This window comes from Rissa tridactyla, chromosome 6 (assembly GCF_028500815.1).
Source record: "Rissa tridactyla isolate bRisTri1 chromosome 6, bRisTri1.patW.cur.20221130, whole genome shotgun sequence".
NCBI lineage: Eukaryota > Metazoa > Chordata > Aves > Charadriiformes > Laridae > Rissa > Rissa tridactyla.
The window spans coordinates 39,287,871-39,301,934 of NC_071471.1; the positions used below are offsets into that span (position 1 = coordinate 39,287,871).

Sequence of the window (14,064 nt, forward strand, 5' to 3'; positions counted from 1 at the left end):
CTTTGCAGAATTAAAAATATGCTAATATAACAGTTAGTTCTGACTAAGAAACCAAACAAATGTCGTTGTTCCTCAACTAGTTGAGTTCAGTTTGTATCCTTCTTGAGTTCAAAATTAATCATCTCCTGTTCTATGGATGAAATCTTTATAGACAAGTTGAGAGTTCAGTTATATGTTTTAGTTGAATAAAGTAAACCACCTACAGTGTATTAGTTTTTAGTATTTTCTATTTTACTTGCAGAACGGCAGAAAATAAAAAATGGGGAAACAGCTCTACTGAAACTGAAAGATTGGCCTTCTGGTGAAGATTTCAAGGCTATGATGCCAGCAAGGTATTTGAGTTTAATATTAGATATTCTTAAGTCAGTCTCCATGTTGTTTTTTTCTCTCTGTGTAATGACACGAGTTACGTTCTTCTTTCTTTTCTCCTCCAGATATGAGGACTTACTAAAAAGTTTACCCTTGCCTGAATACTGTAGTCCAGAAGGAAAGCTAAACTTGGCTTCTCATCTGCCAGGATTTTTTGTCCGTCCAGATTTGGGACCCCGACTATGCAGTGCATATGGTGAGTATGCCCTAGAAATGCGGCCATTAGCTCTTCCCTTAAAAATGTTGAATACCACACTTTATAATGCTTGATAGAAAGCTGAGCTTGTGTAGAGGATAATTGTTCACTGGATGTAGGAGAAATACTTTACTGACTTGCATATTAGCAGCGCATGCAGCTCAGGCATGAAAATCTACTTGCTTCTGCATTTCTTTCTGTGTGCTGTTATAGTCTGAAGCATATAAACGGTCAGCCGCTTCTACACAAAGACAGAGCCTGTCTTTAATAATGCCGTATGACAAAATACTTCATGAAGTATAATTGTGTTCATAATTCTGGTCATAAATAAATCTCAGCATTTCTCTCATAACTTGTATTGCATACCATACACTCAAAAACCTGTTTAGAAAAGGTCGTTTCCCTCAGACTTTTTCCAGCTGCTCCTTTTGCAAAGAAATTTGTTCAACTCCTTTTTACAAATTGTTGTAATAGGATAAGAATTGAGTTGTAATCTGTGTCATGATGGCTTTGATTTAAAAAGTTGTCCAGATGTCCTTTGAAATAAACATATTAATGATAGTGATCAAAGCACAGGTCTGAAAAACTGAATCGTTAATGACACTTTTACGTAATACTGCTGCAAGGCTCAGTGTTCTGAAATGTCCTTTTGACTTAAGCATGTATGTTTTCACTTCTTAAAATTAAAATTAATTATCCTCTGTGCTTGGAGATTTCTTTCGGTTAAGAACTCTGCTTACAGCCAGGCATAAAAGTGACACATTTGATCTGATAACCCTGTGTTCATTATACTAGTAACCTGCCCTGAACAAGCTGAAAGGTTGGGAAGGAACGTAGTGGTCAGGAAATGTCTTTGATTGTTCTGCTGAAATGTGTTTTGTTCCGACACAACTGCTATGTAGGGAGTTACCTGGGCTAAGAGGTGTCTCAGGGTCTTTGTTTAAAAGTAACATATTCTTGTTTATCAAGCGCAACACAGGCATGTTTGTAGGTTGTGTATCTCTGTTTTCACATTAAAGGCCATCTGTAGATAAAATGCCTTTCTGCGATGCTTGGTGTATTTTCAGAAACTTCTTCTCAGTTAGCTGTTGCACATTTCTGTTTGAAGGTGAATATGCAATACAACGAATCTTAATTTTCTCTCGTAACATAGGTGTGGCTGCTACAAAAGACCATGATATAGGAACCACAAATCTCCATATTGAAGTTTCTGATGTCGTGAACATCCTTGTTTATGTTGGCATAGCGAAAGGAAATGGAGTACTTTCCAAATCAGGTAAAGGGAAGCTCATTGTAAGAGGCGTAGATGGGCTGAATGGTCCTCCGCTTTTAAAATTGACGCTGTTCTTTTGAAGTGGATGAAAGATGTCCATATGTACTTGCTTAAACCTGTGAGATTCTTTGTCTCAAGAATTTGCACACATGTTAATTCTGCATAAAATACACTGCAGTTCATGAATTATGAAATGGTATTTCAAACTCTCTTCACTTTTTTTGCCATTGCCTGTAATTGATGTACCATTCCTGCGCTGGGGCTGGCAGAGCTAATGCAAGTGTAGGATGAAGGATTTTCTCTGGAAGCTGTGGTAGTTCTAACAATTATGTCAGGATGATGTATTTGCCAAACCTTCTGTTTATTCTACTCCCTCTGGATGCACTGTGTTTGCTCTATTGAATTTGGACTGTAATGTAATTTTTCAGCACTGGAGAGTTTAAATTGGTGTACGTTAGTCCTCTGTGTGAGGTTTATTGCTTATGTGAAACAGTCTTTAAATCACTGAAATAGGTTTGTTTCTTTCCCCTTATTCTTTTGTCCCCTCATTCCGTAATCAGCAAACGTAGATTTTGGGTGTGACTAATAGAGCTGCAGTAAGGTTTGGTGTTCTTTATTTGCTTTCTTTTCACTTGCATACGCACTGAGTTAATAGCAGCAAAACTTCAGCGCGTTGGGAAAGCTCTAGCTTCTAGCAGCTGCAGAACAGCATGCCAGGCACTGCTTTTGCTGACTGCAGGAAAACACCTTTTCCGTCTTTTATTTTTTTGGTGCTAGCACTGCCTACCCCTGCTTACTCATTTCAGGTAGGAGAATGTACTCTATCAAATTTAAGAGATGTAAAAAATTTTTAAAATTAAACATTGCTTTTTAAAGGTATTTATGGCATTCATATTCCAGTGACTAATTACAAACACAGAACAAGAGAATCACCTGGGGGCTTCTGTTGTATTCAGCAAGCTTCTATCTGCTCAGTCTCACACAACAAATTCAAAAAGAACGTGTTGTTTCAATTTTTCCTCTGTCTCACTTTTAAAAAAATACTTTGGTTGAATCTTAGGAGTTCTGAAGAAGTTTGAAGAGGAAGATTTGGATGACCTTTTAAGGAAGCGGTTGAAAGACTCAAGTGAATTACCTGGTGCTTTATGGCACATTTATGCTGGCAAAGATGCTGACAAGATAAGGGAGTTTCTGCAAAAGGTTAGATTCATAAGAGATATTTTATAAATATAATCCAAGTAACTGGTAAATCAAAGGGGGCTGGCAAAAACCACAGATCCCACCCCTGTGCTTAGGGAAGGTGGGGGAAGTAAAATTCTTTCTTTTATAGCACATAAAATAAATTATAATTGACCTACTACATCAGTCAACAAATAAACTGTGTAACATGATACATACTCGCCTCTTAAGAGTTAGCGGTAGCCTGCAGGCTCTGAAGGCTCAGGAGGGCATGGAGATCTATTCTTGTCCTTCTCCAACACAAAGGATAATTTTATTTTTTTAGTATCGGCATTTGTAGGATAATATTTTTCTGTCACTGATCCATTCTTGCATTATCAGATGTTGAAGTTCTTGTGAATTGTCCCATGCAAAAACCCCCGACCTTGCAACCCAGAAGCCACCAGTCTTCGTAAGGACTCTGTGGCACGTCAGTCAGCTCAAAGAACATGCCTTGGCTTTTAGTGAAGACGAAAGCGATGAGGGATGATGTACCCAAGGGCAGCAGACTTGTCAGCGTTAGTTACGGCGCAGATCTGCCTTGGGCAGCATGTGATGAACCAGTTAGAGCCACATCAGAACCTTTCAGGTCATTACTTACCACCGAGGATGAGCGTCCACCACTGAGCCATTGATAGTGATCGGCATTAAATTTAGAGAGACTGTCTTGGAAGCGGTTTTCTGTGCTCTGTCTTTAGCATGTTTTCATGTTCTAGAAGGTAGTCTTGACAGATAACATAGAAATGCCAAAATATCACTGAAGTGGTTGCTCGAGGGAATGAAGTCTTCACTCGCTTCTGCTGTGGGGAAAAAAATCAGATGAGTTTTAACTTGCTAAACCAAAGGGGTCTGTAAACAGACTGGAGGCCAAGGTCTGTAGCGCAGCAGGAAGAGCCTAAGAAATGGAGCAGTAAAGATTCTCTTGGACAATAAGGCACTGTTTCGGTCCCAGGGCAGCTGTCTCTCTGGTGTCTCAAACATTTGCTCTTTGGCAAGCTGAACTGTGGGGAAGGTGGGCAATGAGTATTAATTTGCGTTTCTTCCTTCAAAGCAATTGTGAGGTATTGCGAAACTCTTTGAGCAGCAGGTTTAAAACAGAAGCACTTAAGACAGTATGTAATAAAATCTGTGATTTTCTGTCACGGCATGCCATGATATCCAAAATTAATTGTGTACCACCTGGTATTTTTGGTGTGGTGATATTTTTGAAATGCTGAATTGGAGGTTAATTGATGACTAGACCTTGGGGTCACTTTGCTGATAAGAGAGAAAATCACAGTATCTCATTAGTGCAGAAGAAAGATGGTAATACACAAGAACAGTTTCAGGGTCTGCATCACATAACTTAAGTATATTTAATATCAATATGGATAAAAATTATATTTTAATGAGATAATTGTCTCCTGAATCATGACAGATGGCTTCAATATGTGTTTTTTTTATCTTAAGTCACTTTTTTCTTTAGTCACTGTGGTTCCTTAATTAGCAATTGATGAGGGTAATGCTTGTTTCCCTGTGGTTAACTTGATTAGAAACGGTTGATGCAGTTAAGTCTACTGCTGTCAGGAAGTATTCTCTTTTTTTTTTTAATGTCCATAATTTTTTCTGAATTCCTTGATGGGATGGTAGGAAAATAACTTCTTAGCCCAGAGTGGTTGAGATTGGAAGGGCACCTCTTGAGATCCTTTTGTCCAGCCCCATGCTCAGGCAGGCTTGTTTAGAGCAAGTTGCCCAGGACCACATGGCCCTCAGTTTTATCTCCTGCTTTTTTCCTGGGCTGAGGCTGCGGCGTTGGGTACTGGTGTCAATACTGAAGGTTCTAAGCTTGAGGAACGGGCAGCATGGAAACTTTTATTTTCTTGATGAAAGAAGTCAGACAGAGAAGCACATTGCTTATCAATAGATTACTGTGCCGAGTTCCTTAAAGCCCGGCATTTTGGAATGGGAGTTCTGCAGATGTCTTCAGTTCAGTGAGACTTCCCATTCATTTGAGGTCCTTTTGAATCCCTAACTCAAATTCTTGTTTGGGTATTAGTAACACAGTACTGTTGCTTTGTAAGTTAGGTATACTTACAAGTTAGCAGCAAAAGGTCCAGCTTCTTCTGAAAGTGACTTGGGGTATGTTCTGTACTTACAGATAGCAAAAGAGCAAGGCTTAGAAGTTTTACCGGAGCACGATCCAATACGTGATCAGAGTTGGTATGTGAACAAAAAACTTCGCCAAAGACTTCTTGAAGAATACGGAGTAAAAACCTGTACGGTTATTCAGTTTCTTGGTGATGCTATTATTCTACCAGCAGGAGCACTTCATCAGGTAATGTACATCTGCTTAAAGACATGCAGGATTAAATAACATAAATATCATAAAACAACTTTTTTTCAGAACCATAACTACATCTGTACTCAAATTAGATTTGATTTTCTTACTGGTAGCTATTAGTGTACAGGAACGTGTAATAAGGCACACCTGCTTGTATAGTTGACGAGCCAGTACTAACACATAGCAATTTGAATGCCTGAAATAATACTGTGTCTTTTTTTCCCTTGAAAATGAAAAATGAGCAGACTATTACGAACCACTTCTTTCACTTGTCATTTCATTAGCAAATTTCTAAATTAACTGGCGTTAGTTATGGCAAAGTCAGGTTATTATTTTTCTTCTTCTAAACCTGAAGTTAACTTACCCCCAGAGAGGCAGCGGGAGGAATCCGGGTGGATAAATACATGGATCTCACTTGTTGTTTTTCTCTTCAGCCGTAGGAGAATTGTAGAGACAGTTTGGGTGTAACAAGATGTTTCTGTAACAGGATTTGGAGATTGTTTTCCCACTCCACATCAAGTTCATTTTTACACAAAGGTACATCAATCACCAGGAGTCGTCATTGTCCCTTCAGCAGCTTTCCTTACCATCAGAAAGAGTGATACCACCTTTGCAGCAGCTGGGCTGATGTAATTCTTAGTTACGTCAGAAAATAGTTAAGTCAGTGGGGCAGTTCCGGAGAAACAGTAAGAGTTAGTGTGGCAAGCTTCCGTCCACTCCTAGCACATAGGGTTTGGTACTTCATTTTGTTCGGTGGGGTTTTTTCTCACAGTCTGCAAACTGCTTCTCCTTGGTGAAAAGAGGAAGAAACACAATTGTTTAGATGTGATTTTGGGGCAGTCCTAGATTTATTTATTTATTCACCCCATGAAGCTTTTCCTGTTGAAAGAGGAAATGGAGCCAGCTTTCTTGCTGTCTTGCCAGCTGTCAAGCACCACTAATTAGGTATCTTGAGTATCAAGGAATGAGGAGCATCCCCACCCTGCAATAGGGGTTGTAAACCATCTCGCTATTAAAGATTTATCATTGATCTCCACTCGGGTTCAAGCGAGGCCAGGCCTTTCTGAAGAAGATGCTATTTGGTTTCTGATCTGCAGATCAACTTCCAGCCACCGCCTCCCCTGGGCAGAGAGGAAGCAATGGCTTACCATGTCACCATGACCAGGGCAGCGGTGGTTTCTCTCAAAAAAAAATTAATGGGTTATAGTGATGACAAGTGTTATGTCCCTCATCTGTCTGCTGGCTATTTTGGTTGCTGGGGCATCAAATGCAACAGGTACTTTACCCAGACTAGACTCCTTTGTTGTTCCAGTGAGTCTTTAGATGGTTTGTTAACCCTGGATGATCTGTGTGGATTTGTTTTCTGGCAAAACAAAAAGAAAAACACCCCCAAACCTCGGTGACCAAATCTTGGGTTGTTGTAGGTTGCCTTTCCCTCTGCTGTGTCTCCAGGGCTTGACGTTCTTTCACAGAGGTGAAGGAACGTCTGGCATTGATGATGTTCTCAGCTCCTGTTCCAGGCTAAAGCAGTTAGGACTCCCAGAGTTGATAATACTTGTATTGCATTCTCCAGTAACCTTACAACCATCTCTCAAAACAAGGGAGGTATCCCAGATACAGGAGTGAAAAGGGAACCCATAAAAAAATCACAAACATACTGGGAAATTGTTTTTTTTAAATAGTACGTGGCATTATATAAAGCCATGCAGACTATAAAACATGTTCCAGGCTTTCCTGCAGTTCATAGGTTTAAGGACCAAAAATAAGACCACTCTTATCTTTATCTCCTTGGCTTTAAACTCCAAATTGCTTTTGAAGTGGTAATGTTCTAGCTTCTGGCACCAAGGAGTTAATAACATGGTGTTTTTAAACCTTAGTGGGTGAAGCTGAGAACCTTTTCATCTTCAGTAAGAAGTTCCTGTGAATCTGCCACGTAGGAGGAAATGAAAGCATCGTGTTCTTTCATGTACATGTGTAGTACTCTCTGTAGAGTGATGCATAAATACCGACCTTAGGGAGCAGCACCAACACTTCATATATACAAAGCACATTTAAACACTTAAAAATAAGTCTGAACAAGAATACATACCAGGTTGAGTTTACATGTTAAGTGTTTCAGATTTACATGCACATCATGAATCCTAAATAATTAAAACTGGATGGCGGTTGATACTAAATTTTGTTGTAAACTTTACATTTTTATTTTTATTTGCTCGTCAGTAATGTTGTGGAGCAGAGGAAACGAGGCTGAGGGACGGGGTTAGGAAGCCTGGCTGCCTGCGGTCCCTGCATAGTGGAGCTGGGACACTTCCATCCTCCTGGAGCCAGTTAGGATTGTTGTCACGCTGTGGCTTCTGACACGCTGGTCTAGAATTTTACTGCTCCAATATGGAGGAGGTTGTGTGTATTTCTTCTGTATATTCTTTTTTCCCCCCATAGATTCCCCCCGTGACTCCCATGGATTCATGTCTAGCTTTTAAAGTAACTTGTTCTTAATATTTTATGGTAGCGTAAAGCATTCCTCTTGCTTCCCAGGTTTCCCCCTCCTCCCTGTGTCCTTGCAGACAGCAGTCACATCCCCCTTGTGATCATTTCAGTAGGCAAAGTCAAACTGTAGCAGTGGTGGGGTGGGAGGGAGAGTGTCTCCTGTGAGCTGTGACGATCGGAGTAGCCTTGTCAGTACCTCTTGTGGAGGGAATTGCTCTCTTGGGGCAGGGGGAACCAGAAATAGATACAGCGTCAGACTGGTCTCCGCAGCTTCCCGGAATGCGCCTTGAGTGATGCGCTGTAGGATTGTATCTCCTCTCTTCTCGCCTGTGTGAGTAGGGGAGCTCAGGAGTGTCTCCTGGTTTGCTGATGTCTGGGCCTTGGACTTGAATGAGCGAGCCCTCAGCTCTCCTTGGAAACTTCCCCAGCTGAAAAAAGGGGGTTGTTACTGTTCCTTTCAACAGTTTGTTCTTTCTGCCGCTCCGCTCTGGGTCATCCTGTGTCACAGCCCTCCTCCAGGGATGCCCTCCCGGGTTTTTGTTTGGTGGCTCTTACACAAATTTGTCAAATATTTTAGTGATAAAAATACTTGAGTTGGTGATTGAAATGCATTGTTCAGGCTACATGCAAAACTTGTTCGTAGTAGAACAGGTTATTACAATGTTGTTTTTTTACAGCGGTATTATCTTGATTTAACAGCCCGATTATATATTGTAAAATAGCACACTGGAGGTAACGTGACATCCTGGCGATGTTACGATAAGGATGTAGGATAAAGGTCTGGGAGCTGTGGACACTGAGTACTGGCCCCGGAGCTGGGCCGTGCAGGAAAGGGCTGATACTCGTCGGAAGGACAGGAGGGAGACAGCTGTGTGGAGAGGAGCCGCGGCGGTGGACGGCCCTTTCCTCCCTGTCCCGGACCAGGTCTGAGGCTTTCCCGACTATCCCTGCTGGAAAACCTCTGCTCCGCGTGGGCTGAGGGCGATGCTGTTCTCTCGGCTCAGCTGGAACTGGCGCAGTCGTGGGAGTGCTGTAGTCCTCACCCCGCCAACCTCCGGGGAATCGTTGCTAAACATACTTACTTGTGTGTGTCATTGTATCGGCTTGTGTTAGAAATATTAAAAATAGAACTGCCTGTGGGCTGTCAGCAGGGCATTCCCATGTTAAATACTGGACCGGACGGCTAAAAACCTGTCTCACCCCCCCATCCCCCGAAGACTTGCACGTTGATAAGATAGGCCCTGGAAGGAAAGGAGGTTTAAGGCACAGCAGAATGAAAGATCTGAGGGCAACAAATATTGCCCCTTCTGCCATGGAGGGAGAGGGAATCGGGGAAATCTTGTCTCAGTGAGGAGAAAGTGAGAGAGTGGTGTGGGATTTGCATGGGGCGGAAAGGAAAACAAGGGCAGGTAGAGACTTGAAACGGGTGAGGAGCCTGTGAGGGCAGGGAGGGGGCTGGAGCCGGCAGCACGGAGCAGGGACGTCTCAGCCGAAGCTCTAGGAAATTCCCCGAGCGCTGGTGAACCTCACGGTGGCATTTCACCAGCTGTTCCCCTGCTCCTGGCTTTCTGCCGTTTGCAAATTGTGTGGCATCAACAAACCCTCTTTGTCTCCGGAATGGTTTCTCTCTCGATTAACCTGCAGGAGGGACTGGCACTGCTTTGTCCTGGGTGATTCCAGGCCGGAGAAGCCCCACCTACAACACGGGTGTTGAGCCAGGGGTTACCCCCTGGGATTCCAGCTGCAAAGGGGCAAGCTAACCTTATGAAATCAAACTCTGGCAGTGTTTTTGAAGAGGAAAAGCATTTTTAAATGAAGTGCTGTGTCCTCGACTGTGTAGGCCCCAAAGGTTTTTGGAATGTCAGGTATCACAATGGAAATCTTAGAGTATGCAATAAAAAACTCCAGATTTTGCCAGGCTCGAGTTTCAAGTATGCGGATCATCAATAGTGAGCAGGGTGGGACTGTTTGTTTGCTGGGGTGGCAAAGGCGCTCCCTCCCCACCCCCCGGCTTTGGTAAGTTTGCGGAATTGGCATTGCACAACTTTAAGAGCAGCTAGAATTTGGGGAAACGAGGTTTCCGATGTGCTGAAGAAGCAGTGTAATTTCTAAGGGTTTTGGGGTGAAAACCTGATGCCGTGTGTTTGTGAAAAGGGCAAAGAGGAGTTGGTAGTCAGGTCTCGACAAGGAAGCGTTTTTTCCTTTCCCCTGTCCTCCAGGTGTCACCTGGGTGGCAGGAGATGGTGTCCGTTTCTCTTGGTCGTTCCTCTTATCAGTAAGAAGTGTTCAGAGAAAAACGAAAGTGCTTTTTTTTTCCCCCTCCCCTTCTGAACCTTTCCCCTTGGTTCATGTGGTGGGTTTTTTTTTTTATTTTAACTATCTCTACCGGCAGTTACTTCCCATTGAGCGTGGCCAGCTGTGCCCGGCAGTGTGGGTAGGAGCTTCCCGCGTGGCCTGAGGAGGAGCTGGGTCCTGCAGGACAAGGCCAGCACCGCGGCAGCCCTCTGCGGCTGGGGCGCCCGTGCGGGCCTCTGGCCGTGGCTGTGCGGCGTTGGCACGGGCAGCGCCTGTGCAGCTGGTCAGGGGTAGAACAACGCTTCAGAGCGTGGTGAATCCATGTCAGAGCCGACTACAGGAAGAAGTGTGGGAGCACAGGCAGACGCGCGTCGTTCAAAGTGTACCTTTTGCCAGAAGCTAACTTATCTAAGTCGAATACACTTAATTGCTCTCTACATAAAACATATAAAGACGCCCTTTAGTCTGATAAGCCTGTGGTTTAAGAGATCTCAAGGCCCACTCTTTTCTCAGGTATCTCTGCCAAAGAATAACCCCAAAATACTAATTATCGGTCTCTTCTTCTTGTTATTTTGGATAGGTGCAAAATTTTCACAGCTGTGTTCAAGTCACTGAAGACTTTGTGTCTCCAGAACATCTTGTACAGTCATTTCACTTAACACAGGAGCTGAGGCTGTCAAAGGAAGAAATCAATTATGATGACAAACTGCAGGTAGGAAATGAATTCTGGTCTGGAAGCTGCTGGGGAGGGAGGCAGGGTGTGCTCAGGCTCATTGAAATGCGGAGCCCTGCGTGGAGATACTTCCTCGCTGCCGTTCACACAGAATAACAATGAGCAGCAGCACCGATGCCAGGGCCGTAAATGACTCTCCCTTGAGTTGCTGGTTTTATTCATTTCGTTTTAAAATGTGCAAAAAGGTGATTTCCTTTTGCACTGGCTTGATGCGGCCTTCCTTGTTTTTTCCATCCACTGTTCCTTTGCGGAGATCCTGACTGAAATCTGTCTGATGTTCTTGCAGGTGAAAAATATCTTGTATCACGCAGTTAAAGAAATGGTGAGAGCTTTGAAGATTCATGAAGGTGAAATGGAAGATATGGATGAAAACTAAGCGCGCTCTGCTTTTTCGTGTTAACATCAAACGGAGGTGATTTTTTCTAATACATGAAGAGTACGCACACTAATTTAAGCTTCACGAACCATCAGTGCCAAGAAAACGTAGTCATCGTATTTACTCGTCAATGACACTGCAACAGTAGAGCTTCGTATCACAGCCACTGTGATTACATGTTAGACTTGCAAACAATTAAGCAGCGTTCTGCTGTCCTGTATTATAATGTACATGAAGTTTGTGAAATGTCAAAGATTTAAGATGATGTATTTATTTTTGGAAAAAAAAAAACAAACACAAAATTCTATGCTATATTGTTGATCAAATGTAAATGTGACTTGTACAGTTTGCTAAAATAATTCAGATATTTTTCACTACATTGAGACAGTTACTGTGAGAGTAGGACACAAACACCAGCTATTGCCTGCATTTGGGATCTTGCTGAGTCCGCACAGCAGTCATGTCATAATCTGAAAATTACTGCCAAATAATTGTAAACTTTGTAAAATATAAAGTATATAAAGTAGATATTAAATACAGACACTTCAGTATTTTATTGAAGCTATTCAGTGTACAATTAAACGTTTTCAAAAGGTGTAATTTATTTAAAAATTGTCTCATTTTGGTAAAATTTATGTGAACTTTTAAAGCTAAATATTAAACTTAATATGCTATGTAAATATATACATATATACATTCAATGATGTATTTTTTTAAAACATTGGCTTGCTTTAATTTGTTAAAAGTGCAAGTGTTACACATGCTTTGTACATTGAAGTTGAAAGGGGTTTTACATTTTCCATTAAAATGACTTTATCAAATGTTGTCTCGCCGTTTCCTTTGCCGTGTGTGGGACAGCCCGAGTCCGTCTGCGCGGGGCCGGGTCCCCAGGGCTCTGCCCTCTCCGGGGGTGAGACCAAACTGCCAGGGAAGGGCTGGAGCGCAGCTCCCATGGCTGCGCCAGGAGGGGCCTCTCCTTAAGGTTAAACAATTTAAACATCGCTTATGTTCTGTCTTCAATAATTCAACACTTACTTTGGGCAAAGGGGGAAAGGAATTTCTATAGAACAATTATTTTTATAGCGTCTTGGCTCTTTACAGTTCAAGTAATACAGCAATGGAATGGTTGTTTAAAAAAAAATGGTATCTGTTTTTATTAAATAATGATAACTGTTAGATAGTTGAGCAGAATTCCAGCTCTTGGAGTTAGTTTGAAAAGTTAAAGTGTACGTGGATTTACATTACTGAAACTATTCAAATGTTTAGATTTGATATCAAATGTTAGGTGCAGCTGTTGGCTCACTATCGACATGTCCAGAAGGGGGTAGTAACCAGCCTGGTTGCTGCTCCCACTCTGACTGACTGACTGACTGGGGCTTGGGTCACACAAAAAATAAAAAATAATAATTAAAAAAATGCAATGGTAACAAAACCCCATATCAATTATCTTAAGAAACAGCAAAACACGAAAGCAATTTCTGGTTCCAGAAGTAAAGTTCAAGTTCCTTAGTTGGTTTGAAAACTTGGAACTTTGAAGTTGCAAAGAAATAGGTGGGGTTAGCGCTGCTGCGCGTGGCGATTCATTATTAACTTGGTTCCATCCAGCGTCTCCCTTTTCCCTGCCTGCGGCACAGAACAGCATTGCCTGAAGATGCAGAACTGCTGGTGTACATTTGTGTTATGACAAGTGGAGTCAAGTGAGTTGCATGTCCTTTTTAAGTTTAGGATATGTAAATGAGTGAATTTTAATCAAGTGTCAATATTTCCCCCTATCCCTGAGTTGAGATTTGGTGAGGTACTTTTAATGTTTGTGAAGTCCTGAGGCTGCTGAAACATGCACTCCTGCTGCAGATGGCCGTATCCCCACAGCGTTTTCTCCATGCACAGAGCAGCTGTTGGGCCAGGGCCTGTGCCGGGGCCTGTCTCCGGCTGAGTTGAAGGGAACGGCCTGGTTTCCCCCCGAGTTACTATCAGGAAGTGTCACGTTGCTGCGTCTGCCCTGGCCAAAGCCTGGCGCTTCCTGCTCTGCTCCTCAGGCGTTGGGGTGCTCCTCTCTCCGTGCCCGCCCAGCCGGCAGCACCCGCTGCTGCTGCTCCATCTGAGTTCCGGCACCCTCCCTTAGTCCCAGAGGGCTGTCCCTGTCACCCCACAGCACGGACAGACGCCGGATGGGGGGATCCCTGCCTGTGCCTCTGAGGATGAAGCATTTCTTGCCTCATCAGCTGGCAACCGGAGGAGTCGCTGAACAGAGGCTGATCTGTTTTTCCAGGTGTGAATATTGATGTTCTTCCTTTGTGACCTTTTTCCTGCCACCTTTGCAAAGTTGTTAATATGCTGAAACCTGTGGGTGGAGCGGGCGGCAAAGCAGCAGGAACCTTCCGAAGAAAAGCCTGAGAGATGGACAGGATTTTAAGACAAAACGTGTCATTTTGTAGAGGCAAAACTGATGGGCCCAAGCTGGTGTTGCACGATGCGCTGTACAGTTGCTGGGGTGAGTAGATCTTTGCTACTTTTGTCGCAAAGATAAATTGACAAATTAGCTTGAAATGGCATAAATAGGATTTCTTTGTAGTCACTATGGAGTTTAACTGTCCACTTGGTTTGTTTGGAAGAGTTTACCTGTGGTGAGTTGATCCGGTAGTGACACCAGATGTATAGTTTGAAAGTTTAGTGATTAATGGTTATTTCTGAGGGATTTGCGATGCATAAAAACAACCTGATGCGTTTTGTAAATCGCTTTGGGAACTGCTGCGGGTGGGGATGGGGCGGCCTCAGGAACTGCCCGCCACAAGGACGC

The 14,064-nt window shown here is 42.9% G+C and overlaps 1 protein-coding gene across 11 annotated transcripts in view; it reads left to right on the top strand.

Annotated features, from left to right (window-relative positions):
- JMJD1C (jumonji domain containing 1C) overlaps positions 1 to 12,088 on the top strand; it is a 166,902-nt gene extending 154,814 nt beyond the window's left edge. For all 11 annotated transcript variants that reach the window (XM_054206128.1, XM_054206133.1, XM_054206130.1 and 8 more), the window contains 7 exons: positions 242 to 332; positions 435 to 565; positions 1,719 to 1,841; positions 2,899 to 3,038; positions 5,194 to 5,370; positions 10,739 to 10,870; positions 11,178 to 12,088. In XM_054206128.1, coding sequence (XP_054062103.1) covers positions 242 to 332; positions 435 to 565; positions 1,719 to 1,841; positions 2,899 to 3,038; positions 5,194 to 5,370; positions 10,739 to 10,870; positions 11,178 to 11,267 — 884 coding nt within the window. In that variant the 3' untranslated portion in view covers positions 11,268 to 12,088. The remainder of the gene's footprint in view (positions 1 to 241; positions 333 to 434; positions 566 to 1,718; positions 1,842 to 2,898; positions 3,039 to 5,193; positions 5,371 to 10,738; positions 10,871 to 11,177) is intronic.
- Positions 12,089 to 14,064: the final 1,976 nt, after the last annotated feature.